The sequence below is a fragment of the Sapajus apella genome, unplaced genomic scaffold, assembly GCF_009761245.1.
Source record: "Sapajus apella isolate SASKATOON/1434 unplaced genomic scaffold, GSC_monkey_1.0 scaffold90, whole genome shotgun sequence".
Taxonomy (NCBI): domain Eukaryota; kingdom Metazoa; phylum Chordata; class Mammalia; order Primates; family Cebidae; genus Sapajus; species Sapajus apella.
Window position 1 is genome coordinate 3,271,227 of NW_022437030.1, and position 26,406 is coordinate 3,297,632.

The 26,406-nt window shown below is 41.2% G+C and overlaps 1 protein-coding gene across 5 annotated transcripts in view; it reads left to right on the plus strand.

Annotated features, from left to right (window-relative positions):
- The window catches only part of HEATR3 (HEAT repeat containing 3), a 42,090-nt gene that overhangs the window by 8,497 nt on the left and 7,187 nt on the right, over positions 1-26,406 (plus strand). For all 5 annotated transcript variants that reach the window (XM_032255650.1, XM_032255653.1, XM_032255651.1 and 2 more), the window contains 8 exons: positions 980-1,120; positions 4,324-4,601; positions 10,336-10,426; positions 10,534-10,691; positions 10,969-11,051; positions 12,657-12,793; positions 19,513-19,601; positions 24,360-24,503. In XM_032255650.1, the coding sequence (XP_032111541.1) occupies positions 980-1,120; positions 4,324-4,601; positions 10,336-10,426; positions 10,534-10,691; positions 10,969-11,051; positions 12,657-12,793; positions 19,513-19,601; positions 24,360-24,503 (1,121 nt within the window). The remainder of the gene's footprint in view (positions 1-979; positions 1,121-4,323; positions 4,602-10,335; positions 10,427-10,533; positions 10,692-10,968; positions 11,052-12,656; positions 12,794-19,512; positions 19,602-24,359; positions 24,504-26,406) is intronic.

Genomic DNA, 26,406 nt, shown 5'->3' on the forward strand with positions numbered 1-26,406 from the left:
TCTCTTAATTTGCTCATACTTTTATATAAAACTACTTTTTTTCTTAAAGAACTATAGCTCCGCCAGAAATAACCCTAACTTTGAAGGTCATGATAAATTTAAAGGAAGCCAGAGCATCCCAACACCTAGGACCTGTTATCGACAACAGAACTACTGTAAGAGCATGGTCCATGGCCGTTTGCTGCTGGTCCTTGATAAGTACATAAATTGAGTGTAAACTTTTTTTTTTGAGACAGAGTCTCAGCTCTGTCACCCAGGCTAGACTGCAGTGGCACAATCTCAACTCACTGCAACCTCTGCCTCCTGGGTTCAAGCTATCCTCTCGCCTCCAAAATAGAGTTTTTCGGCATTACAGGCATGCATCACCATGCCTCGCTAATTTTTGCATTTTTAGTAGAAATGAGGTTTTGCCAGTTGGCCAGGCTCATCTGGAACTCTTGACCTCAAGTGATCCTCCCACCTCGGCCTCCCAAAGTGCTGGGATTACAGGCATGAGCCACCATGCCTCCTCTGAGGACAAACTTTCGTAAATATTTATAGTAACAACATTGCCATGACATTTAAGAGCTTTTAAATTGTATTTTATCAAAAATGTAGATCTGGCTGGGCATGGTCGTTCACGCCTATAATCCCAGCACTTTGAGAAGCCGAAGCAGACAGATCACTTGAGACCACTTAGATGCACCACTGCACTCCAGCCTGGGTGACAGAGCAAGAGTGTCTCAAATAAAAAAATGTATAGATCTGTACAGAATTAGAAATTTAAAAAGAAAAGAAACATGATCTTTTCCAGCACTGATAGTTTGGGAAGCCTCATTTGTATATGTCATCCTGAGTTAAAGCATATATATTCTGCAAAGGCTACATGTGTCTAATTAAGTGGTAACAATGCAGGTTTTATTGATGAATTATACTGGTGTAAATTACCCTAACTAAGCAGAATTCATTGGTTTCTAAATATTTATTTTTTGCCTTATAGCATACTGTTTGCAGACAGTGACTGAGGATAACGCAGAGCTGCTGAAGTCTTTCAGTGCTACAGCATTGCATGTGCTGGAATCAGTACTGCTTTCTCCTGTCAGTTCCATGGAGTCCCTTCTATTGAAGACATTGGTGGCAGGTAATATTTAGACTTATGACATAGTATACCGTTTCAGTAGCTTTCAGTACGGATAGAGGTGGGAGCCAAAGTGTAGTCATTCATTTCAACAACTCAGGCCTTCTGTGCTTTTATCTGTTCTTTCAGTTTTAATATTTAAGAAGAGACCCTTACTTCAAGCAGTTGTCTATAATTGTAAAGCCTTGTAGAGTATATATTTATTTATTTTTTTGAAACAAAGTTTCTCTCTTGTCACCCAGGCTGGAGTGCAGTGGTGCCATCTCGGCTCACCACAACCTCTATCTCCTGGGTTAAAGCAATTCTCCTGCCTCAGCCTCCTGAATAGCTGGGATTACAGGCATGTGCCACTACCCCTGGCCAATTTTTGTGTTTTTAGTAGTGATGGGGTTTCTCCATGCTGGTCAGGCTGGTCTCGAATTCCCAACCTCAGGTGATCCACCCACCTCAGTCTCCCAAAGTGCTGGGATTACAGGCGTGAGCCACCACGCCCGGCCTAGACTTGTTTTGAATTTAACAAACTACTGTTAACCTGTTAAAGACATGCTGTTGTCAGGATCCCCATCTATTTATGAACCAGTGATTTCAGAAATTGCCCACTTAGTTTTCTGTAAGTTTTTTTTTTTTACCAGCAACTTTTTTCTTTCCAGAATCCCTGAATACAGAAGTAAGAAGTAATCTGAACGTCTGTTTAGTATGTACTTTATTTAGTTTCTGTATCTATTTTCCTCTTGCCCTTTGGCCTAGCAGAGATAATTTATGTTGAGAGATTGTTGGGTTTTTTATTTTTTCTTTTTTTTATTGTTTTGAGATGGAGTCTGGCTCTCTCACCCAGGCTGGAGTCCGGTGACATGATCTGAGCTCACTGCAGTCTCCAATCTCCACTTCCCAAGTGCCTAGCCTCTGGAGTAGCTGGGATTACAGGTGCGTGCCACCAGGCCCAGCGAATTTCTGTATTTTTGGTAGAAACAGAGTTTTACCATGTTGGCCGGGCTGGTCTCAAGCTCCTGACCTCAGGTGATTGCCCGCCTTGACCTCCTAAAGTGCTGGGATTACCCGTATGAGCCACCATGCCTGGCCTGGTTTTTTTTTATTTTAGTTGTGATAAAATACACATAAAATTTAAATTTACTGACTTGATCGTTTTGGTTTTTTTGAGACAAGAGTTCTCTGTCACCCAGGCTGGAGTGCTGTGGTGTGATCTGGGCCCACTGCAGCCTCTACCTCATGAGCTCAAGTGGTCCTCCCACCTCAGCCTCCCAAGTAGCTGGGACTAGAGATACGTACCACCAGGCCCAGTTAATTTTTTTTTTTTTAGATAGACTCACTGTCTCCCAGGTTGGAACGCAGTGGTGCAAGCTCAGCTTACTGCAATCTCTGACTCCTGGGTTCAAGCAATTCTCCTGCCTCAGTCTCCTGAATAGCAGGCATTACAGGCACCCACCACCACACCTGACTAATTTCTGTAATTTTTAGTAGAGACCGGGTTTCACAATGTTCACCAGGCTACTCTTGAACTCCTGACCTCAAGTGATCAGCCTGTCTCAGCCTCCCAAAGTACTAGGATTATAGGCATGAGCCTCTGTGCCCAGCCACAGTTAATTTTTTTTTTTTTAATAATTTTTTCTCTGCTAAGCAATTTTTTTTTCTTTTTCTTTTTCTTTTTTTTTTTTTTTTTGTAGAGGTGCATCTCACTGTGTTTCCCAGGCTGGTGTCAAACTCCTGAGCTCTTACAATCTGCCCATCTTGGCCTCCCAAAGCACTGGGATTACAGACGTGAGCCACGGCGCTCAGCCTTTAATTGTTTTTAAATGTATAATTTACTGGTGTAAAGTACATTCAGATTGTTGTGCAACAAAAATCTGGAACTCTTTTTCATCTTGCAAAACTGAAACTGTACCCTTGAAATACAGTTTTTCCTGTTCCCCTTCCCCTAGCTGTTGTCAGCCACCATTCCTTCTGTAAATTTGACTACTCTAAATACCTCATAGAAGTGGAATCATACAGAATTTGTCTTTTCGCGACTGGCTTATTTATTTTTTTGCATAATGGCCTTAAGGTTCATTCATGTTGTAGCATGTGTCAGAAATTGCTTTCTTTTTAATGCTGAATAATATTTCATTGTAGGTATAATGCCACATTTTGTTGATCTGTTCATCTGTTGATGGACACTTGAGCTGTTTCTAAGCTTGGCTATTATGAATATGACTGCTGTAAAAATGGATGTAATCTTTTTTTTTTTTTTTTTTTTTTTGGAGACAGAGTTTTTCTCTGTTGCCTAGACTGGAGGAGGGCAGTGGAAAGATCTTGGCTCACTGCAACCTCTGCCTCCTCGGGTCAAGTGTTTCTCATATCTCCATCTCCCAAGTAGCTGAGATTACAGGCGGCACCGCCACACCTGGCTAATTTTTGTATTTTTAGTAGAGACAGGGTTTCACCATGTTGACCAGGCTTGTCTTGAACTCTTGACCTCAGCTGAGCTGCTGCACCTGCTGAAAATGGATGTAATCTCTTCAGGTCCCTGCTTTCAATTCTTTTGGGTTTATAGCCAGGAGGTGTTTTTATTTTTGTAGTAACATAAAAAATTTACTCTGACTACTTAATGATAGCTTCTGTTCTATTTTGGTAATTAAAAAAACCTAGAATCTGCTCTCTTGTTTGTATATGAGACTGACCTTGGAATCTTAGTACATTCCATTCCACTCTTGAAATATAAGAAGCTACTGAGGAGAGCAGCATAGGTTACAATGAAAGAAAGCGATGCTACTCACTTTGTCTTTTTTTTATTTTTTATTTTATTTTTTATAGAGACAGGGTTTCACCATATTGGCCAGGCTGGTCTTGAACTCCTGACCTTGTGATCCTCCCGCCTCAGTCTCCCAAAGTGCTGGGATTATAGGCGTGAGCCACCTCGCCCAGCCCACTTTGTCATTTTAAAAGAAACTGGATCAGTGTTCTCTGGGTCTGCTGATACAGAGTGTATCAGAGAAGGGCATTGTGTGCCAAGGAAGGGAGAGATGATTGTGCAGGGTTATAACCAAGGACACTGCCTCAGTGTGGTACTCATTGATATTTAATGAAAAATGAACAAAGGCAGTGGGACTGAGATTTTTTTGAAATTACACTGGCCTAAAAGCTTCAGTCTTGTGAAAACTTGATAAAATATTTCACAGGCAATTCTTATGTTTATGCTCACTTTTTCCCAGGCACGATTTGGAATCTAAAGGACGTTATTCCATGCAAGAGTCAAGCAGAAATCATAAATGCCTTATTAAAGATCTTATCTGAAGTTTTGGAAATGGATGCTGGTGAAACGGTTATTCAAATGAAAGAGGCTGAAATGCAAAGGCTAAAAACTGCGGCAGAGGCTGAGGAAATATTAGAGAACACTAATGGTGATGATTTGATTGAAGATGATGAAATGGAAGGCATTTCCCGTAAAAGAAAAGTCAGAAGGAAAACTTTCGTTTCAGATTTACTTCCGGTAAGTCAGATTGATGTTCTCAAATATGGATTAATACAGCTGTTTTTTATCCACCAGTTATCCTGGGCTTTGCAGAAAAATGTTATAGCAAAATTAGCTATAAAGTGAGTTTCAGTAAAAATGAGTCGTATTTTCCTGTTGACTCTCTTTATGTCATTAAAAGTCTACTCCTAAAGGAGGTAATATCTCTTGTCTATAATGATGGTTTTCTATATAGATTCCAGAGATGGGGTAGACCTGTCCTTTTGGAACACTTTGGACGATCATCCTTGTAACTCTTGCATCTCCCCACTTCTGTTACATACTGTCTGCTAGACTGTCTTCAGACTAAAGGAATTTGTTCTTTGCCTGAATTGTCCTTTGCATTCTTGCCTCTTATTTTAGTATTCAGCCTTATCAAGGTGGCAGACCAAACCTTCATTTCTGCACTACTGATCAGAAGAGGTTGTGTGACAGTGAGATGAATGATGGTTTGTAGTTTTCCTGGAGTGGGTGATGGTGGCATACTTGTGCTGGTGGTCTGATACTGCAGTGAAGGAGAGCAGTCTTGGGTGCAGGAAGCATTGCAGCTGACACAGTCTGTAGAGAGAGAGCCATACTTTGGGAGAGCATTTGGTTAAGGAGGAGAGCAAATAGGAAGACAGGGAACACAGTGAGTGAGGCTTTCTTCATTCAGGTGCACATTTACTGCATTCCTAAGGTACGCCAGGCACTGTGCTAGACACTGGTGATAGAAAGATAATTAAGACATAGTTTCCAGCCTTCAGGAACTTCCTCTGTGTTGGAAAGACAGACACATAAAAGCAAGGCTTTAAGGCCTATGCTAAGAACAGCGCTGTGGCTGTGCACAGATTCCTAAGAAAGTGGTTCTGTAGGGTAGGCCCTTGTAACTCAGCCCCGATGGGAGAGGCAAGGAAGAGACTGCCAAAGAGCCTTTTGGACAGAACACCTGAGCTGTCATAAAGGAGGTAAGAAAAAGCAAGTTAGTGTTTGGAGAGATCACTCAGGCAGCTGGAGGGAGGAAGAGCACAAGGGGCCTGGCAGCTGGAGGACCAGTCAGGAGGCTGCTGAAGGATGATGAAGGCTGAGTTGGGAGGAGGCAATTATGTCCTCTTATGCTTACCTGTGTTCATGATGTTGGGAAGCATAAACTGATGGTGTTTCAAAGAAATGAAAATGTGGATAGAACCACTTTTTCCCCTCCCCACATGAGCAACCTGTGGGTGCCACCCTGTTCTTGAGTTGCTCACAGTTCTTTTTTTAAGACAGTTTTAGTTGTCCATGCTGGAGTGCAATGGTGCAATGGCATGATCTCAGCTCACCGCAACTGCTGCCTCCTGGGTTCAAGTGATTCTCCTTCCTCGGCCTCCCAAGTATCTGGGATTACAGGTGCTTGCCACCATGCCCAGCTAATTTTGTATTCTTAGTAGAGACGGGATTTTTCCATGTTGATCAGGCTGGGATTACAGGCATGAGCCACCACGCCCGGCCTAGATCTTTTTATTTTATTATTATTGGTTTATTTTGAGACAGGATCTCACTATGCTTGACTGGTCTCAAGTGATCCTCCCACCTCAGCCTCCCAAAGGGCTGGGATTATAGGCATACACCATAGTACCCAACCTGTTGCATACCTGTATGTGGGAAGAGGGGATGTGATAAATCAGGGCTTGTGGGGTCATTTTCAGCTGTGGGCACCATCCTACTCAGGTTTCTGTTTATCCTAACTGATAAAGGTATATTGTGTTTGAAGGATCTGAAATCTCTGGCTGGGAATGGGAGAATGGCATTCTTGTGTGATTGTCCCTACCTCCATTCTTGCTTCCAAGGGGCTTCTATAGGGAGTAAGTTTGGGGGTGAGACCCGAGTCTAACAAGGTTTAGATGGAAGTGTCACTGTTGATAAAAAAAACTATTGATATTTAACTGTTATATAGAGATTTATTTTTGTTTTACTTTTATTTTGGTGCTTATAAAAATGCAGTGTTTTCTTACAGTAAAAACTCGCTCTTTTAAGTCTTTTGGCCAGGTGTGGTGGCTTATGCCTGTAATCCCAGCACTTTGGGATGCTGAGGTAGGCAAATTGCTTGAGTCCAGGAGTTCAAGACTAGCCTGACCAATATGGCGAAACCCCATCTCTACCAAAAATACAAAAATGAGCTAGGTGTGGTGGCACAAGCCTGTAGTCCCAGCTACTCAATTTGGAAGGCTGAGGCAAAAGAATTGCTTACGCGCAGGTGGTGGAGGTTGTAGTGAGTCAAGATCACACCACTGCACTCCAGCCTGGCCAACTAAGTGAGAATCTGTCTCAAAAAAATAAAACTAAAAGTAGAAATAAAGTCTTCCTTAAGATTGTAGTGGTGGATGGTGGTGGGTAGCAAGGGTAGAGAGGAAAAAATGGAAAATAAAGTGGTCTTAACATAACTGACTAGACTGAATGATCAACATGCTAGCCAGTGAGCTGGCTGGTGTTTAAGTGCCAGTAGGGTGACATGAACACAAATTATTTTCAGCTGTGGTCTTCCATACTACTCAGTGTCTTCTGCAGCACTCTCTTAGAATCAAAACTGCATCATTTAAATTAAGAAGATATAATCACAAATGAAGGAAGAGCAGTTCAACCCAAGTTGGATTTTTTGGGGGGCATATGCAAAAGTAGGGTACTGCCGTCCAGCTTCCACAGTTACCAGTTTTCAAATCCTGGTCTGTTTGACTTCATCTAGTTCCCGTCACACTGTCTTTTCTCTACTGATTATTTTGAAGCAAATCTCAGATGTCATAACATTTCGTCTAAATTGGTTCTTTATGTCAGCTTGATAGCAGTAAGAAGCAGAGAAAAGCTCTGAGGAAGAGAGTTACATAAAGAGGTGGAGCTTAGTTTCAGAGCTCCTTTTAAGCCAGATCTTCGTCCGGGCACAGTGGCTTACGTCTGTAATCCCAGCACTTGGGGAGGCCAGGGTGGGTGGATCATTGAGGCCAGGAGTTAAAGACCTGCCTGGCCGATATGGTGAAGCCCTGTCTCTACTAAAAATACAAACAGTTAGCCGGGAATGGTAGCACATGCCTATAGTCCCAGCTACTCGGGAGACTGAGGCACGAGAATTGCTTGAACCCAGGAGATGGAGATCACAGTGAACTGAGATCACGCCACTGTACTCCAGCCTCGGTGATGGAGCAAGACTCTGTCTCCAAAAAAATAATAAATAAATTGAAAACAATAAGTCAGATCTTCATATATTTTAAGTGAATGAGAGCCCAACAGCAACATATCTTGTTTAGCTTTGAGTCTCCTCTAATAAATGTATATTTAGTGGAATTAGCACATACCCAAAGCAAATGGAAATGATTTTTGTATACATTCTTGCTACCAATAAGTGGAATTCAAATTTAGGGATTCCTGAACTACATCTATTAAATTAGCAATTTGCTTTTTCTTTTTTTAAAGAATATGTTTCAAAGTTAGTTAATTTGTTGCACAGAAGGCCACTTAGGTGGTCATGCCTAAAATCTCAATACTTCGGAAGGCTTAGGTGGGAGGATTACTTGAGGTCACGATTCCAAGTCAGCCTGGGCAACATACTGAGACCTCCATCTCTACGAAAAATTAAATTAAAAACCCACAAAAATTAGCAGATAATTTTTTTTTTTTTTTTTTTTTGAGACACAGTCTCACTGTTGCCCAGGCTGGAGTGCAGTGGCACAATCTCGGCTCACTGCAACCTCTGCCTCCCAGTTCAAGTGATTCTCCTGCCTTAGCCTCCCAAGTAGCTGGAATTACAGGCATGTGCCACCACACCTGGCTATTTTTTTTTTGTATTTTTAGTAGAGACAGGGTTTTGCCATGTTGGCCAGGCTACTCTCGAACTCTTGACCTCAGGTGATCTGCCTGCCTTGGGCTCCCAAAGTGCTGGGATTACAGGCGTGGGCTACCACGCCTGGCCATTAGCAGGTAAATTAGACTGGCTTTAAAAAGTTAGCTGGGCATGGTGGTGTGCAGCTGTAGTCCCATTTATTCGGGAGGCTGAGTTGTGAGGATCCCTTGAGCCTAGGAGGTTGAGGCCGCAGTTGAGCTATGATGGCGCCACTGCATTCCAGTCTGGGCGACAGAGTGAGACCCTGTCTCAAAAAGAAAAATTTGTGCCGGGCGCGGTGGCTCAAGCCTGTAATCCCAGCACTTTGGGAGGCTGAGGCGGGTGGATCACAAGGTCAAGAGATCGAGACCATCCTGGTCAACATGGTGAAACCTCGTCTCTACTAAAAATACAAAAAATTAGCTGGGCATGGTGGCGCGTGCCTGTAATCCCAGCTACTCAGGAGGCTGAGGCAGGAGAATTGCCTGAACCCAGGAGGCGGAGGTTGCGGTGAGCTGAGATCGTGCCATTGCACTCCAGCCTGGGTAACAAGAGCAAAACTCTGTCTCAAAAAAAAAAAAAAAAAAGAAAAATTTGTTGGTAGGATTGTAAATGGGTATGAACATTCTAGAAAGGAAACTAGGAATATGTCCTAGGATCTATAAATGTATTTTAAACCTTTGACCTAGTAAATCTGAGGAAATAACATATACAGGAAATCTGAAAGATTCCACACTAGTGGAATATTTAGTAAATTATGGTGAATTCATTTAATGGAATATTGTGCAGCCATTAAAAAGACTGTTGAGGCCAGACTCACATCTGTAATCCCAGCACTTACGGGAGGTGGACATGGAAGGATTAGTTGAAGCCAGGAGTTTGAGACCAGGCTGGGCAACACAGCAAGACCTTGTCTCTACAAAAAAAAAAAAAAAAAAAAAAAAAAATTAGCTGAGCATGGTGGCACAAACCTATAGTCCTAGCTTCTCAGAGGCTGTGGCAAGAGGATTTCTTGAGCCCAGGAATTAGAGGCTGCATTGAGCTATAAACGTGCCACTGCATTCCAGCCTGGGCAACAGAATGAGACTGTCTCAAAGGGGGAAAAAATGACAGTTGAAAACTGAAATTTGGAAATCTTCAAACAGTAAAATATACATTATTTTTAGCTCAAGTACTATTTTGAAATATCAGTATGGTTATTTCACTTTTCATAGACAATTTGGGAATTGAGGTCATATAAATTTATATTACCCATTTTAAGAAATGTTAGTTGATGATTTTAAGTTTAAGTTGGCGTTATGTATTTTCAGAGGACAAACAAGCTTCCTTTTTTTCTTCAGTCTTAGAGAAATGCTTTATTGTAGTCTTTAAAGAAAGCCAGAAAGCAAGCCTGTCTGCTCCATAGCAAGTTCTGCAGGTCATGTAAGGGCTTGTTAGTAGTGTTTGTTAACGCAGCCATTCCAAGAAGACATCTAAGCATCTAAAAGCAGGTTCATTGTAAGTGCCTGGTGTCTGGAATGAACTCTTGTTTAAATCTTAGTGTGCCCAGCTACTTCTTGACACAGTAGATTAAGTTTCAGGGTGAATTCCATTCAGAATTCCTGAATATTTGTCTGTTCTCTTTAGCTAACCAAGGGACGCTTGGAGAATAGCCATGCAGGTAGATGGAAACCCAGTTAGCGGGGGCATGCTCCACTGTACCAAGAGGAATTATAATGCTTGTTTGTACTTCTGGCACTTCATGACTTTTCTTTCACCTACCCCATTCCCTGTGTGCTCTATTCCAAGTGCAAAAATCTAGTAAGCTTTCACTAAGGAAATTCCCCCAAAATGTTTTCCCAACCATTGAGAGTTGGTCAGTTGCTTTATTTTTTTTTTTTTTAGGCCACTGACAAGGAACTGAGAGAGACTATAGCATTGCTGACAGCCCAACAGACTGCTCTGGAAATTATCGTCAACATGTGCTGCAATGAAGGTTTGTTAACAATTTACATTTAGACATTTTACCCCTGGGCCAAGAGGGAAACTCCTGTGGAGATTTTCTTAACTATTCCAGTTCTGCGTGGTTTGCTGTCTTCCCAGATCCCTCCGATGACGAATGGGAAGAGCTTTCTAGCAGTGATGAAAGCGATGCATTTATGGAGAATTCCTTCAATGAATGCGGGGGACAGCTGTTCTCTCCCCTCTGCCTCTCCCATGAGGTTCACACGGCTCTCACCAACTACCTCATCCCAAAGAAGGTAATCCATTTTCATTCTAGGTTTACCATGGAGCATAGAAAAGCCTTAAGCAAGCTATCCATTCTGTGTACAAAAGAAGCAAGCTCACACCTCCAGGTTGTATGTGGTGGTAAGATCTGAAACAAAGCTGACCTAACAGTACTGGAAATAGGCGAAAAGGTCATTCTATATGAAGCCTCACCATTTCACTTAGGAGTAGTATATTGGAGTTATATAAGAGAATCATGCGTTAAATGACTACTCTTTAACTTTGCTTTACTGCCTTTTTAAAATCTAGGTTTTTGAGAAAACAGCCTTTCCAAACAGCACTGCAGTTGACCTATGTTCTAGGAACCCTACTTGGAAACCTTTGATTAGAAAGTAAGAACTTTACTCTTTTCAAAAACATTTGTCATTATTTTATCTTATGAAATGATGGGTCATTAAATAGAAGGTGCTGACTCCCCCAAGGACCCAGAAGTTTTGTTCCTAGGTAAATACATTAGAAAAATAGGTGCCCACATGCCCTAGGATACATGTATACGAGAGTGTTCATAGCAATGTGTGTCACAGTTGCCGCAACCTGTAAGCAAAGTTGTCCATCAGAGTTGGAATGGTAAATAAATTTTGACAAAGTCATGCACTTCAATACATGCAGGAGTAAAAGGGATCTGAATTAGAACTACTCATAACTTGGATGAAACTTACATTGTTGAACCAACAAAGCGAGACATGAAAGAATATGCACACTGTGATTCAGCTGAGAAACAGGCAACATTGAACTGTTTGGTTCAGTGATGCATACCTAGGTGATAAATCTATTTTTTTAAAAAACGGGCACGGAAACGTTTACCGTAAAAGTCTGTATAATGGTTACCTCTAGGTGTCAGGGAGGTGGGATGTTATGAGGAAGAGATACAGGGGCTTTCAGGGTCCGGCCGTGTTTACTTCTTTTCCAGGTGCATGGGTGTTGTCTACATAGACTATTTGTTAAACTCTCTATGTTGTATACTTAACTGTATATATGCCACATTTCACAATTAAAAATAATTTTAGGCTGGGTGTGGTGGCTCATACCTATAATCCCTGGACTCTGCTAGGCCAAGATGGGAGGATCACTTGAGGCCAGGAGTTTGAAGCCAGCCTGGGCAACATAGCAAGACCCCATCTCTACAAAGGAAAAAAAATACAAAAACTAGCCTGACATTGTGGCACTCAGCTGTAGTTCTAGCTACTCAGGAGGCTGAAGTGAGAATCGCTTGAGCTCAGCAGTGTAAGGCTGTAGTGAGCTATGGTAGTGACACTGTACTCCAGCCTGGAAAATGGAATGAGACCCTATCTGAAAAAAATTAATAATTTTAAGGATGCTACCTTACATAGAAATTTTTCTAAAAGACATTCCTCATGACTCATTAATTAGTTGTATATTGGAGGCCGTGAATACTCAAGCAGTTTGATTTGGCAGATTAACAGTTCACCTTACCATTCTAGCACCTTAGAAGGCCCAGGCAGGAGGATTGTTTGAGGCCAAGAGTTCAAGACCAGCCTAGGCAACAGAGCAAGACCCCATCTCTACAAAAAATAAAGAACTTAGCCAGATGTGGTTGCATGCACATGTAATCCTGCTCATTAGGAGGCTGAGGAAGGAGGATCACTTGTGCTCAGGAGGTTGAGAGAGTGAGCTGTGATCACACCACTGCATTCCTGCCTGGGCAAAAATAATAACATTATAATACTATTATAAAAATATAATAAATTTTATATTTATTTTATTTTTCTAATACTGTATAATTGTCTAAATATAATAATAAATTTTAGAAAACCCAAAAAACAGGTCACCTTGTGATCCTTTGCTAACTACCATAGATCCCCTTGTATTTACAGATAATTCCAGTCAGAACTTGAAGCTTAGGCTAAAAGTTAATACTGAATTCTGATGGGCACCTTTCTAGAGAAACAGATGGGATTATTTTACTTCCTTTCCAGAATGAACACTATCCAGTGCAGAGCCCTCCTGTGTCTCCAGAGTCTTGTGTCCCTCCTGGATGTGGAGCACCTGGGAGGAGCTGCAGCCCTTCAGACACTTGCACAGCATCTGTCACAGCTGCTTTTTTCTCAACCAGGTAAATATTTACGCCTTATTGTGAAAGACTACTCAGATGGAACAGAATTTTGAAGGGTCAGGAACTTGGATTTTGTAAACGTTTATTGTTTGTCATCCAACCTGCAGAAACCTTTCCCAGACACAAAGAATCATGTATTTATAGTTGCCAGGGGGTACAGAGTCAAAACGAAGTATGCAAGCAATTCTTGAGCTTATCATTTTCTTTTTTATTAAAATTGTTTACATCCAGTTATGTCAGGCCAATCAAGGCTGAATCATAAATGTCATAAAGGCCTCATTAAGATATTTGGGTAATTCTCGGCCGGGCACAGTGGCCCACACCTGTAGTCCCAGCACTTTGGGAGGCCAAGGTAGGTGGATGACCTGAGATCAGGAGTTTACGACCATCCTGGCCAACATGGTGAAACCCTGTCTCTACTAAAAATAAAGAAATTAGCTGGATGTGGTAGCAGATGCCTGTAATCCCAGCTACTCAGGAGGCTGAGGCAGGAGAATCACTTGAACCCAGGAGGCGGAGATTGCAGTGAGCTGAGATCACGTCATTGCACTCCAGCCTGGGCAACAAGAACAAAACTCTGGGCCAGGCTCAGTGGCTCACGCCTGTAATCCCAGCACTTTGGGAGGCTGAGGTGGGCAGATCACGAGGTCAGGAATTCAAGACTAGCCTGACCAACATGGTGAAACCTCGTCTCTACTAAAAAACAAAGGAACAAAACTCTGTCTCAATAATAGTAATAATATTTGAGTAATTCTCTATTCTTTTCCTCCTAGTTGTAAGCATTTAAATTTGAATAATATATGTATGTAGTACAGAATTTAAAAGTTATTAGAGAACAGAAACTAGAATGCTTCCCTCCTTTCTCCCACACCCAGTTCCTCTCTCAGAGTCAAGTCGCTGTTACACCAGTTACTTGTGTATCCTTCCAGAGAGATTGTCCAAATATAAGAGAGCCTGTACATGTATGCATGCGTGTGTGTGTATGTAAGGCAAATGGTAGAATACCATCCACAGAATTGTACACCTTGCCATCATCTAACGTATCTTTCTTCAAACACCTTTGCATGGTAGGAGCTGATTCTCTTAAGTTACAGGTCTCTGATATGGATCAATTTCATATGAACACAAAGAGCTATAGAAATATCAGAGTTAAATATTCTTTTAAATGACCTAGCTGCAGGTTTCACATGTAGGAAAAAAACAAAAACAAAAAACAACCTAGCTGTACACAGTCTAATGCATGTTATTCTAACAGATTTTCATAGTTTACTATGGCTCTCATCAGCCCAGCAAGATGTCCTGTGGGGTGGGAGTGGGACTCCCACTGCCCCAAGCTAAGTCCTGGAAAGTTTCTGAATTGTGGGAAAATATAAGTATGCACTTTGATTTTGTTATTTTATTTTATTTTATTTTTTTTTGAGACCGAGTCTCACTATGTCGCCAGGCTGGAGTGCAGTGGTGTAATCTTGGCTCACTGCAACCTCTGCCTCCTGGGTTCAAGCAGTTCTCTTGCCTCAGCCTCCCAAGTAGCTGGGACTACAGGTGCGAGTCACCATGCCTGGCTAATTTTTTTGTATTTTTGGTACAGATGGAGTTTCACCATGTTGGCCAGGATGGCCTTGATCTCTTGACCTCGTGATCCGCCCACCTCAGCCTCCCAAAGTGCTGGAATTACAGGCATGAGCCACTGTGCCCAACCCCAGCACTTTGATCTTAAATAAATTCCCATTTCATGTCTATTCTTGACAACATCTTTGTTGTTGTTGTTGTTGTTGTTGTTGTTGTTGTTGTTGAGAAGGAGTTTCGCTCTTGTTGCCCAGGCTGGAGTACAATGGCGCGATCTCAGCTCACCACAACCTCTGCCTCCCAGGTTCAAGCAATTCTTCTGCCTCAGCCTCCTGAGTAGCTGGGATTACAGGCACGCGCCACAACGCATGCTAATTTTGTATTTTTAGTAGAGACGGGGTTTCTCCATGTTGGTCAGGCTGCTCTCAAACTCCCAACCTCAGGTGATCCACCCGCTTTGGCCTCCCAAAGTGCTGGGATTACAGGCATGAGCCACCACGCCTGGCCTTTTTTTTTTTTAAGGTTCAGAAATCTGACATGCTGTTAGGTTAAGAATGCTTTTGTGTATCCTGAGGGCCATGATGTTATTTTTGTGGAAAGCACTTGCTACATATTACTGTCATAACAGTAATTTTGCAAAAGTGTTCACCTAACACTGTGGGCTCAATGACTTCCAGCGACTGGTGGTCTGAATTGACCTTGCCTGTGATGGGTTTGGATGGTTACAATGCCTCTGGGCTGTCCAGCTTGCTTGGGACCCATCCTCATATCCCATCTATGGCCTTTATATCACCTACCATGGCATTCGGAGAAATGGGGAATCAAAATGACTCAAAGTAGCATCATTGTTACTTATTTTGGAATAGCAGTATATTTTCTTATCAGAATGAATTCAGTAAAGGATAATTGCTTATATTTGGAGATGATATTCTAATGCAGTCCTTGTAAGCATTTGGGATTTATTAAATGTAATCCTATGGGTTCTATCTGGATGGTGGGAACTACTACAAGAGAATTTAGTGGGGGCTGGCTTATACCTGAAATCCCAGCACTTTGGGAGCTGAATAGGGAGGATCATATGAGCCCAGGAGTTCAAGACCAGCCTGGGCAACATAGCGATATCCTGTCTCCACCAAAAAAAGTTTTTAATTACCCAGGAGCGATAGTTTGCTGTGCCTGTGGTCCCAGGGAAGCTAAAATGGAAGGATTGCTTGAGCCCAGGAGGTCAAAGCTGCAACGAGCTATGATCATGCTACTGTACTCCAGCCTGGGTAACAGAGTGAGACTCTGTCTCAATTTAAAAAAAAAAAAAAAGAATTTAGTGGGGAGGATGGGACTAAATATCTCTACTGTTTTGTGTTATGGTTGAAAAAGGTATGAAGATTCCACAGCTCTATCTAATTTGTTTTCATTTTAATGCTAACTGTGGTTCTGAATACAGTAGTTACAACATTTGTGATACTCTGTACATACCAACATTTATGTTTGTGGCTGATAACAGATAAAAGGAGGATGGTTTTGTACAGTCTGGTCCTTGTTTTCAAATACTAACATCTTTGTCTCCTTCATTAAAAGCTATTGGTTTTCAAAACATCAATGTATTTTTTAGCAATATTGTATTTCATATTGGGTCAGTTTGTCATTTGGCTCCATTACATGAGTTCTAAAATCATTTAGGATTCTGTTTTCCCAGATCTTAAGAATCAGAACGTTCTTTTTTAGTTGTAATTAAAATGGTAGTACCCCATTCTGGGATATATTTTCCATTTCGTATCAGAATATTGAAAATTCAGGCCCAGCTACTGGGGAGACTGAGACAGGAGAATTGCTTGAACTTGGGTGGTGGAGGTTGCAGTGATCCAAGATCACACCACTGCATTTCAGCCTGGGCGACAGAGCAAGACTCCATCTCAAAATCAATTTAAAAAGAAAGAAAATTCAGGCTGGGGCGTGGTGGTGCACACCTGTAATCCCAGCACTTTGGGAGGCCAAGGTGTCAGATCATCTGAGGTCAGAAGTTCAAGTCCAGCCTGGCCAATATGGTGAAACCCCATCTCTACTAAAAATACGAAAATTAGCCAGGCATGGAGGTGCATTTCTGTAATTCCAGCTACGTGGGAGGCTGAGGCAGGAAAATCATTTAAACCCGGGAGACAAAGGTTACAGTGAGCCAAGATCATGCCACTATACTCAAGCCTGGGAGACAGAGCAAGACTGTCTCAAAAAAAAAAAAAGTCTGAAAAATTCACGTAAGTATAAAAATTACTTGTGGGTTATATTTACCTACATTTAGACATTCTACAAATTCTTTTTTTTTTTTTTTTTTTTTTTGAGAGAGTCTTGCTCTGTCTCCAGGCCGGAGTGCAGTGGCATGACGTCAGCTCACTGCAACCTTTGCCTCCCAGGTTCAAGTGATTCTTGTGCCTCATCCTCCGGAGTGGCTAGGACTACAGGCGCATGCCACCACACCCAGCTGATTTTTGTATTTTTAGTAGAGACAGGGTTTCACCATGTTGGCTTGGATGGTCTCGATCTCCTGACCTCACGATTTGCCCTCTTCAGCCTCCCAGTGTGCTGGGATTGCAGGCATGAGCCGCGTCACCTGGCTGACATCCTACAAATCTTAAATACTGTTCAAAGTTGAGAGTGAAGACATTTTGAATCACCTCTTTTGTGTGCAATTGATAAATTTTTAGGGCTCTACTTAGAGCTTTAATCAAATATACATTTTAGAATCAGCATGGTAACTTTTTTAAGTTTAATAGCAACAAATTGCCTGGACAGGGTGGTGCACACCTGTAATCCCAGCACTTTGGGAGGCTGAAGCAGGCGGATTGCTTGAGCTCAAGAGTTTGAGACCAGCCTGGACATATGATGAGACCCTGTCTCTACAAATACAAGAAAAATTAGCCAGACATGGTGGCATGTGCCTGTGATCCCAGCTACTCAGGTGGCTGATGCAGGAGGATTGCTTGAGCCTGGGAGGTACAGGCTGCAGTGAGCAGAGATCACACCACTGCACTCCAGCCTGGGTAACAGAGCAAGACCTTATGAAAAAAAACCCAGCAGCTTCACACTAACTTTTGAGTGCCTGTTAGATACCATGTTTTATGAGACAGGCTTTACTACTTCATCGTCCTCATGAGGAAGCTGAGATATGGAACCTTAGCTGAGAGGTTAAGGAACCTCTTCCAGGTCATTCATTCTTTTATTTGTATTCTTGATTTTATTGAACACTTACTTTATGTCTTACACTGTTCTAGACCCTAGGGATGCAGGTGTGAACAAGATAGGCCAGGTCACTATGTTCATGAAGCTTGCATTCTAGTATAAATAAATGTTTCATGTGATATCAGCTATGAAGAAAAAAATAAAAGCAGAATGATATAAGGCATTACACTAGGCCAGTTAGTATGGAAAGGCCTTTGTGAGGAGGTAACGTTTGAGCCAAGACTCAAATGGAGTCTTGAGGAGTCACATAATTAGGTCAAAGGCAGGACTCCATCCCAGTGCTGAGTGTGTAAAGCTCTCCTTTTACCTGTTCTGTGATCATTAGAGGAAATCCTCTATTTTGGTACATAATATGTATCTGAAAATGAAAGAGCAAAAATACAATCATCCAGGATTAAAAATGAACAGATGCTGCTTCTCTTCCACCTGGGTAACCTAAAAGCGGGGGATCGGAATGGCTATTAAGTCCCAGGCACTGTGGGGCAGGAAGTCAGTGTATCTATTGCTACATAACAAATTACGCCAAAACTCTGTGACTTAAAACATGAGTAATTTATTATCTCTCAAAGTTTCCTTAGGTCAAGAATTTAGACAGGGCACAGTGGAAATGATTTGTTCTTACTCCACAACGTCTAGGCCAGCGGTTCTCAACCATGGGTACTTAACCACCCCCACCTCCTACCTGGGGACATTTGGTAATGTCTGGTGGTATTTTTGGTTTTATAATTTGGAGTTGCAACTGGTATCTAGAGGGTAGGGGCCAGGGATGCTGCTTCACATCCTCCAGTGCCCAGGAGACCCCTATGCACACACAAAATGAAGAATTATCTGGTCTAAAATGTCAGTAGTGCAGAGGCTGAGAAACACTAGTCCAGGGCCTCTGCTGGAAAACTCGCAGTGTGGGCCGGGATCATCCAAAGTCTGGTTCACTCACATGCCTGGCAGTTGGTGCAGGGGTCATCAGGAAGAACACCCACGGTAACCTCTTCATGTGATGTAAGCTTCCGCGTAATAGGATGGCTGGGTTCCCAGGGCAAAAGTCTAGAGAGAAAAAAGATCATGCACCAGTGAGTCACGGCTGGAAGTCATACTGCCTTTTGTGACCTAGCCCATCACTTCATGTTCTGTTGGTTGAGGAAATCACAAAGTCCCACCCTGATTGAAGGAGAGGAGAAGTAGATTTCACATTGTTATGGGAAGTGGCAACGTTCTGGAAGATGACACAGGACTTAAAATACTGCCGTGGCCATTTTTAGAAAATACCGTCTGCCACACCAAGCAAATCTCTCTTCCTTCCCATCAAAGGGGTTAAGGAGATAACTCTCCTGGGTGACCTTCACTGCCTTTGAGCATGCCTGTGCCAGTATAATGGCTTACTGCTGCTGTTCTGTTTGTCCTGTGTGGGAGCAAGGGACAATAAGAAGAGAGTGAGAATAGGAGTAGGAGTGGGAGGGAGAAGTTGGGTCGGTGAAAACCGTGGTGCCTTCATGTCCTGGCTCTGCACAAGCAACAGTTCATGGCTAGGCAGCGGGCTTGGGTTGGCAAGGAAGCATTCTGACTCCACCAGAGGTCTCCCCAGCACTGTGATGGAGATCTATGAATGGCAGCATTCAGTCTGCAAAAGCTAGCTCAAGTTTATTATGTGCTAAAGTGTGAGTCAAGTGAAAACCCAGTGTCTGGACATCAAGGACCGTCTGTAGAACACTCCTTGCTGTGATTATTTCAATCTCAATTATCTTTCAGACTTAGATATAGAGGATACAGGGGGCTGTTAACTAAATATTTTATCTTAAATATCAAAGGTTTTTTTTTTTAACTAATAGCATTTGTTAACATTTAGCATGCTTTGTTTCATTTTCTTCTTCTACAAAATAGCCTATCTTGGAGAAATGCAAATTTTATGTTTCATTTTTGTGGTTTAGATTTTGCTAAACGTGCTGACTTTCTAGAAGCCATAAGTAGTGCTTTGAGGGCCCTTTTGCAAACAATGGCCTCCAAGAACATTTCCCAGGTAAGATTTTTAAAAATTTTTGTATGAAACTTGTAAATATTCTGTATTATAGAGGCAAAATTCATTACTTTGCTATTAAAATACATATTTCTGTACAAGAGAAATACATGATCTTTGTAAAAAAGAAAACAAAAATGATTAAAATAAAAAGTAATATCTTTCTGCTTTCCACCATCAGCAACACACACAGGTGTTTTAATTTTTTTTAATTTTTTAATATATAGGCTTATTAGCAAAACAAGTACTTTTTAATCAATACAACTTAATTGATAGATATGTTGTAAATAAATATCATTGGTCTTTTTGTTTAACTTTTTTTTTTTTTTGTGGGTCTTATTTTTTCACCCAGGCTGGAGTGCACTGGCACAATCTCACCTCACTCCAAACCTCCACCTCCTGGGTTCAAGTGATTCTCCTGCCTCAACCACCCAAGTAGATGGGATTATAGGCATGCGTCACCACACCTAGCTAATTTTTGTATTTTCGGTAGAGATGGGGTTTTGACATGTTGGCCAGGATGGTCTTGAATGCTTGACCTCAAATGATCTGCCCATCTTGGCCTCCCAACGTGCTGGGATTGCAGGCGTGAGCCACCATGCCCAGCTTTTTTTTTTTTTTTTTTTTTTTTAACATTTCATTACAGACTTTGCAAGCATGCCCTCCTGACTCTCCACAGTGATCCATGTGCACTTCATCTCCCATAGGTGCCTCATCACTTTTGTTACTTTTTACTAAGGACATTTTCAAACATTCCTGAAAGCAGAGATAATTCTATTGTTTTGTTTTCTGAGTTGGGGTCTTACTGTGCTGCCCAAGCTAGTCTCCTGGGTTCAAGAGATCCTCCCACATCAGCCTTCAAAGTAGCTGGGATTACAGGTATGCGCTACCATACCCAAAGCAGAGAGAATTTTGTGAGGCTGCATGCATGATTGCCCATCCTCAGCAGGTTATTAGCATCTTGTCATTCCTGTGACATGGTTTCATTCATCTCACTGAGTCCTTATTTTTGTTTCCTGAAGTATTGTAAAGCAAATCATATTTGACCCATCAGTACTTTATTACGTAGTTCACTATGCGTGTCTGACAGAAAATTTAAAAATCTTAACCCCAGTATCATCACCCCAAGCCTCCAAATTAACAAATATTTCTTATCCTTTTGCAGTCTGAGTTCAGTTTTCCCAGATTGCCTTAGTATCTTTTAACATGGCTTGGCTCAGTGGCTCACGCCTGTAATCCCAGCACTTTGGGAGGCCGAGGTGGGTGGATCACCTGAGGTCAGGAATTTGAGACCACCCTGGACAACATGGTGAAACCCCATCTCTACTAAAAATACAAAAGTTAGCTGGGCGAGGTGGTGGGCGCCTGTGATTCCAGCTAGTTGGGAGGCTGAGGCAGGGAGAATTGTTTGAACTGGGAGGTGGAGCTTACAGTGAGCTGAGATTGCACCACTGCACTCCAGCCTGGACAACAGAGTGAGACTCTGTCTCAAAAATAAATAAATAGATAAAATAAAGTGTACAGTTTAGTGGTTTTAACGTGTATTCACACATTCTTAAATCTCTTGATCTATAACATTTCCCTCACTACCCCTCTTTCCCATACACTTAACCTGTTAAAGAAACTCTCATTTTGTTCCATAGTGCTTTCCTCACTGGCAGATTTGGCTGACTCTTCATGATGGCATCATTCAGCATGCCACTGTCTCCCATGTTTTCTGTGAGCCAGGAGCTAGGTCTAGAGCCTTAATTAGATCCAGGTCCATATTATTATTTTTTTAATTTATCATAAGTAATCTAGACAGGTCCAGATTCTTTGGCAAGAATAATTCATAGTGCTGTATATCTTTCCTACATTTATATCACAAATCACGTAATATCATAAAATAGTGATGCTGAGATTAATTAGTGGGTTCACTTAATGGTTTTACAACAGTGATTGTGGTTACCTGGCTCCATTATGTCATTAGTGGCTTGCAGAATAGAGATATCCTAATTTTGTCTTTTTTGTGTGTGTATTTATTAGCTGTATTTATTATTTATTATTTTTCTGTAATTAGCTATATTTATTATTTATTATTTTTCTGTAAATAAGAAAGTCTCATCAGAACAGATGCCCTAGCAATCTCCAAAAGTGACCAGTGAATTTTTTTTTTCTTTTTAGTATCATTATGAACTCAGGGTTTTTTATAATTTTTATTTCATTCCATTACAGCCATGCTTTTTGCTGCCAAAATCATCCCATCTTTGTAGGAGTCCCTTCAAATTGGCTTCTATGTCTCTTTGACAAGAATTTTACGTTTTTGATCACTTTTGCTTCCAGGCATAAGATGTCCCAGGTTCAACTTGTAATTTTCTTGCTTAAAACATGGAATCTGGCTGGGCACAGAGGCTTACACCTATTATCCCAAAACTTGGGGAGGCCGAGGTGGGTGGATCACTTGAGGTCAGGAGTTCAAGACCAGCCTGACCAACATGGAGGAACCCTGTCTCTGCTGCAGATAAAAAAATTAGCCAGGCATGGTGGCGTGCACCTGTAATCCCAGCTACTTGGGAGGCTGAAGCAGGAAAATCGCTTGAAGCCGGAGGCAGAGGTTGCAGTGAGCTGAGATCACACCATTGGACTCCAGCCTGGGCAACAAGAGCGAAACTCCATCCCCCCCCAAAAAAACAACCCTGGAATCAGTTACTTTTCCAAGGAGCTCTGATTTCTTTAGTGGGGAAAGTGAAGTTTGGAGTGCTTATTCCTACCATGTTGTCATTGCTTCTAGGTCTTTTTAGTGGAAATAGCTAGGAAATAAGCATTTTTTTAGGAGACAAAAAATAGTAAGTTCGTCCTGATAATTTCCGGCTTAAATAAAAAATGGTACAGTGTTTTTACTTCATTTTTTATTTTATATTTGTATCTTTTTGTGCTCCCAAAAAAAGACATATTTGTACCCAAACAGGTACATTGTGCACAAAAGGATACCTTAGTGACATTAAAATTCTTATTTTAATTTTTCTGGTCTGATGGTAGTGGGTTATCAGAACTTACTAACATTAGTGTCACTAAAGTTAGTATACAGCTCCCCCACTGCCAAGTTGGACTGGCTTAAAAAATAATAATAGATAATTTAAAAAATTAAAATTAGAGAAAAGAAGAAAGAAAAGATTTTTCAAAAATTTTATCATTTGCTTTCTCCTACAGAATGTACTTTGTAGCAGTGACATTAAAATTTGTAGTGACATCAAATGACATTAAAATTATTTTCTGTACAGTGACATTAAAATTATTTGCTGTAGTAACATTAAAATTTATAGTGACATTAAAATTATTTGCTTTATCCTACAGAATGTACTTAATAGTATCAAAATAACAATGCGCTTGTTACTGCTAACAACAACACTATTTCTTTTTTCTTTTTCTTTTTTTTGGTAGCAGAGGATGGTTTCAGTCCATCGACCTCTGGGTTATGGGCCCAGCATGCTTCTGCTGCGCCACTCTGCTTCTTTTTTCTTTATATGATTTTTTTCTTAATGCTTTTAAAATTTTTTATACTTTTATTTATCTTTAAATTTTTTAATAGAGATGAGGTCGCACTATGTTGCCCCATCTGGTCTTGAACTCCTGACCTCACGTGAGCCTCTCGCCTTAGCTTTCCAAAACTAAGAATTTTTTTGAAAAGCATAATTTGACCCTCAGTTTCTAAGAAACGGAAATGGTAATGGGATGCATAGCCTGCATGTGACTGTTGGATGGACCAGAGAACCTTATACTCTAGGGCCTATAGGAATGCAAAGTAATTTTGTTGCTTTCCCCTGGTATGTAAGCAGCAGCTTATGGGATCAGTGTGGTGGTTAAGGAAAATTACTCAAAGCTATGCTCAGGGCCAGGTACAGTGGCTCATGCTGATAATCCCAACACTTTCGGAGCCCGAGGCGGGAGGATTGTGTGAGCCCAAGAGTTTAAGAGCAGACTGGGCAACTTTGTGAGACTTCATGTCTACAAAAAATAAAAATAAATTCGTCCAGTATAGGGGCGTACCTGAGTGGTAAGTAGTGAAACTAAGATTTGAGCCCAGGGTGTCTGGTTCCAGATTCCAAGCCTTTCATCACCACACTGTGCTGCTGCTTATAGGAGATAGAGTCTCACTCTGTTGCCCAGGCTGGAATGCAGTGGCACGATCTCAGCTCGCTGCAGCCTCTGCCTCCCAGCTTCAAGCATTTCTTGTGCCTCAGCCTCCCGAGTGGCTGAGATTATAGGCGTGAGCCACCGTGCCCAGCCTTAAACTGAAAATTATCCACTACGTGGTATAAGCACTGTATAATACAATGGTTTTTACAGTCTCTAATAATTTATGATGATGCAAGCATCTCAAAGTAAGTTCTTATCGTGTATAGACTCAGCCAATTTTTTTAAAGCTACATAATCCTATTTATACTTTCAAAGCCTTTTTTTAAATATTAATATTAAAAAATAATTGGAATGTCTTTAGTCTGTAAATCTAGAATGAAAGTCTTCTTCAAATGAAATGAATGGGACCTGGAGCCCCTTTATGTTAGGTAAGGATGGCAACATGAGCAGAGCTTACCTTAGTTCAGAATTACCAGCTCTTTCTGGGAGAACTGGAATACATATTAATAGTAACTTACCTGCCAGGAGTTTTTGTCACTCAAAATCCTGCAGCCTGTAGAAGAGATTCCTGTCAGTCCTGTTTTTCATGCTGATAGAATTGATTCCGATTAACATTGTAAATACTCTCCTCTTCTCTTTCAACAGTGCATGACTCCTGATCAGCTGATGACATTATGCAAAGGAGGCATTCACAGTAGCAATGTCGGGGTTAGAGTGAATGTCGTTAGCATTTTAGGAATCACTGGTAGCGTCCTTGCCAAAGAAGATGGCACACTTGAAACTCTTAAGGTAAAACAATTTGCTTCTGACCTAACATGTTAAATAATTAGAAATGAGAGAAGAAGAACTGTTGGTGTAGGATTTTTTAAAACTTCTGTGGACATGAAGAGAAGTCATATCAAGTTGTTCTGTTCAGTTGTATTGTTAGGATATACCCTTCGGCTTGATCTAACTATGTGTATTAATTAAGTACTTGAAAGTTTGAACCACATTTTACAATTTAACATTACTCCAGAGGTACTTTTTTAAAAAAATAAACCTGTCTTTTGTGAAAGGGCAAATTCAGAGTTTTTAAAGATACCCTCTGCCTTTGCTGTTGCATACAATGTATGCATGTTACATTCTCCTGCTGATGAAGGAACAATCCACACCATTTCCTTGCACACCAGGAAACATGCATTCTGAAAAATACCACACAGTTAATTCTAATACCACTCCATAAATGTTAAGCAGCAACCCTAGTAGTACCAATATACTGGGAATTCACTCAGCATATTTGCATGGTTACTCACAAACTGCACTGTTAGGAGTACAGCGTCACTAGTAATCACAAGGATAGTCATAGTAAAATTACCCTTTGGTGTGCTAATAATTGTTGAAGTGTTGATGACTGACTAATGGATAATAAATTCATTATTATAAAGTACCTCTTAACTTGCTAAGAACTTTGCAATGTTGACTGATGTTTTTAAGAATCTATTTTGGAAAAATGATATTTGCAAAGCTTTTCCCCCTCCCCCCCGAGACGGAGTCTCACTCTTCCACCCAGGCTGGAGTGCCATAGTGCAATCTTGGCTCACTGCAACCTCCATCTCTGGGTTCAAGCAATTCTTCTGCCTCAGCCTCCTGAGTGGCTGGGATTACAGGTGCTTACTACCACATCTGGCTAATTTTTGTATTTTTAATAAAGATGGGGTTTCACCATGTTGGCCAGGCTGGTCTCGAACTCCTGACCTCAAGTGAGCCACCAAACCTGGGCACAAAACATTTTTTAAAGTATAAAAGTGTATATAAATAAAAGATTCACCTCCACTCCTAAAATTCTAGTTCCCTAGTTTGCTTCTGAAGAGGCAGCCACTGTTAGCTGTTTCTTCTGTATCATTGCAGGAGTTTTGCTATATATACAGGTAAATGAAAGTGTGGCTGTGTGGCATGGATGTGTTCACATATATGAATGAGCAGGTGTACATGTAATCACAGCCTCCCTTGGGACTATAGTTTCCAAGCTCCATTTTAGTGGAACAGGATGTTTTTCTCAGATAGAACATTTATTTATTTATCTAGATACAACATTTAAAAATGTTTTTTATTTAGTTTTATTTCCAAGCATGAAGAAAAGTAGAATGTACAATGAATCTTGTGTACCCATAAGCTGATTTAACAGTCACTAATATTCTATCATATGTATTTCATATAGTTTCTTTACTGGGTATGTTAAAGTATATTGAAGACATTGTGGTATTTTGCCCTATTGGTTCAAAATTCATATTGGTTCAAAATAGAGACATACTGATTCAAAACAGAGACAGTTTCCTAATTAACTGCCATGGTCATGCCTTACACAATTAACAATCATTTCTTTCTTTTCTTTCTTTCTTTTCTTTTTTTGAGACAGGGTCTCTCTCTGTTTCCCAGGTTGGAGTGCAGTGGTATGATCACAGCTCACTGCAGCCTCAACCTCCCGGGGCTCAGGTGATCCTCCCACCTCAGTCTCTGAGTAGCTGGGACTCCAGGCATGAACTACCACACCCAGCTGGCTTTTTTTTTTTTCTTCCATTTTTAGTAGAGACAGAGTTTTGCCATGTTGCCCAGGCTGGACTTGAACTTTGGGCTCAAGTCATCTGCCCACTTCGGCCTCCCAAAGTGCTGGGATTACAGGCCTGAGCCACTGCGCCTGGCAACAGTTATTTCT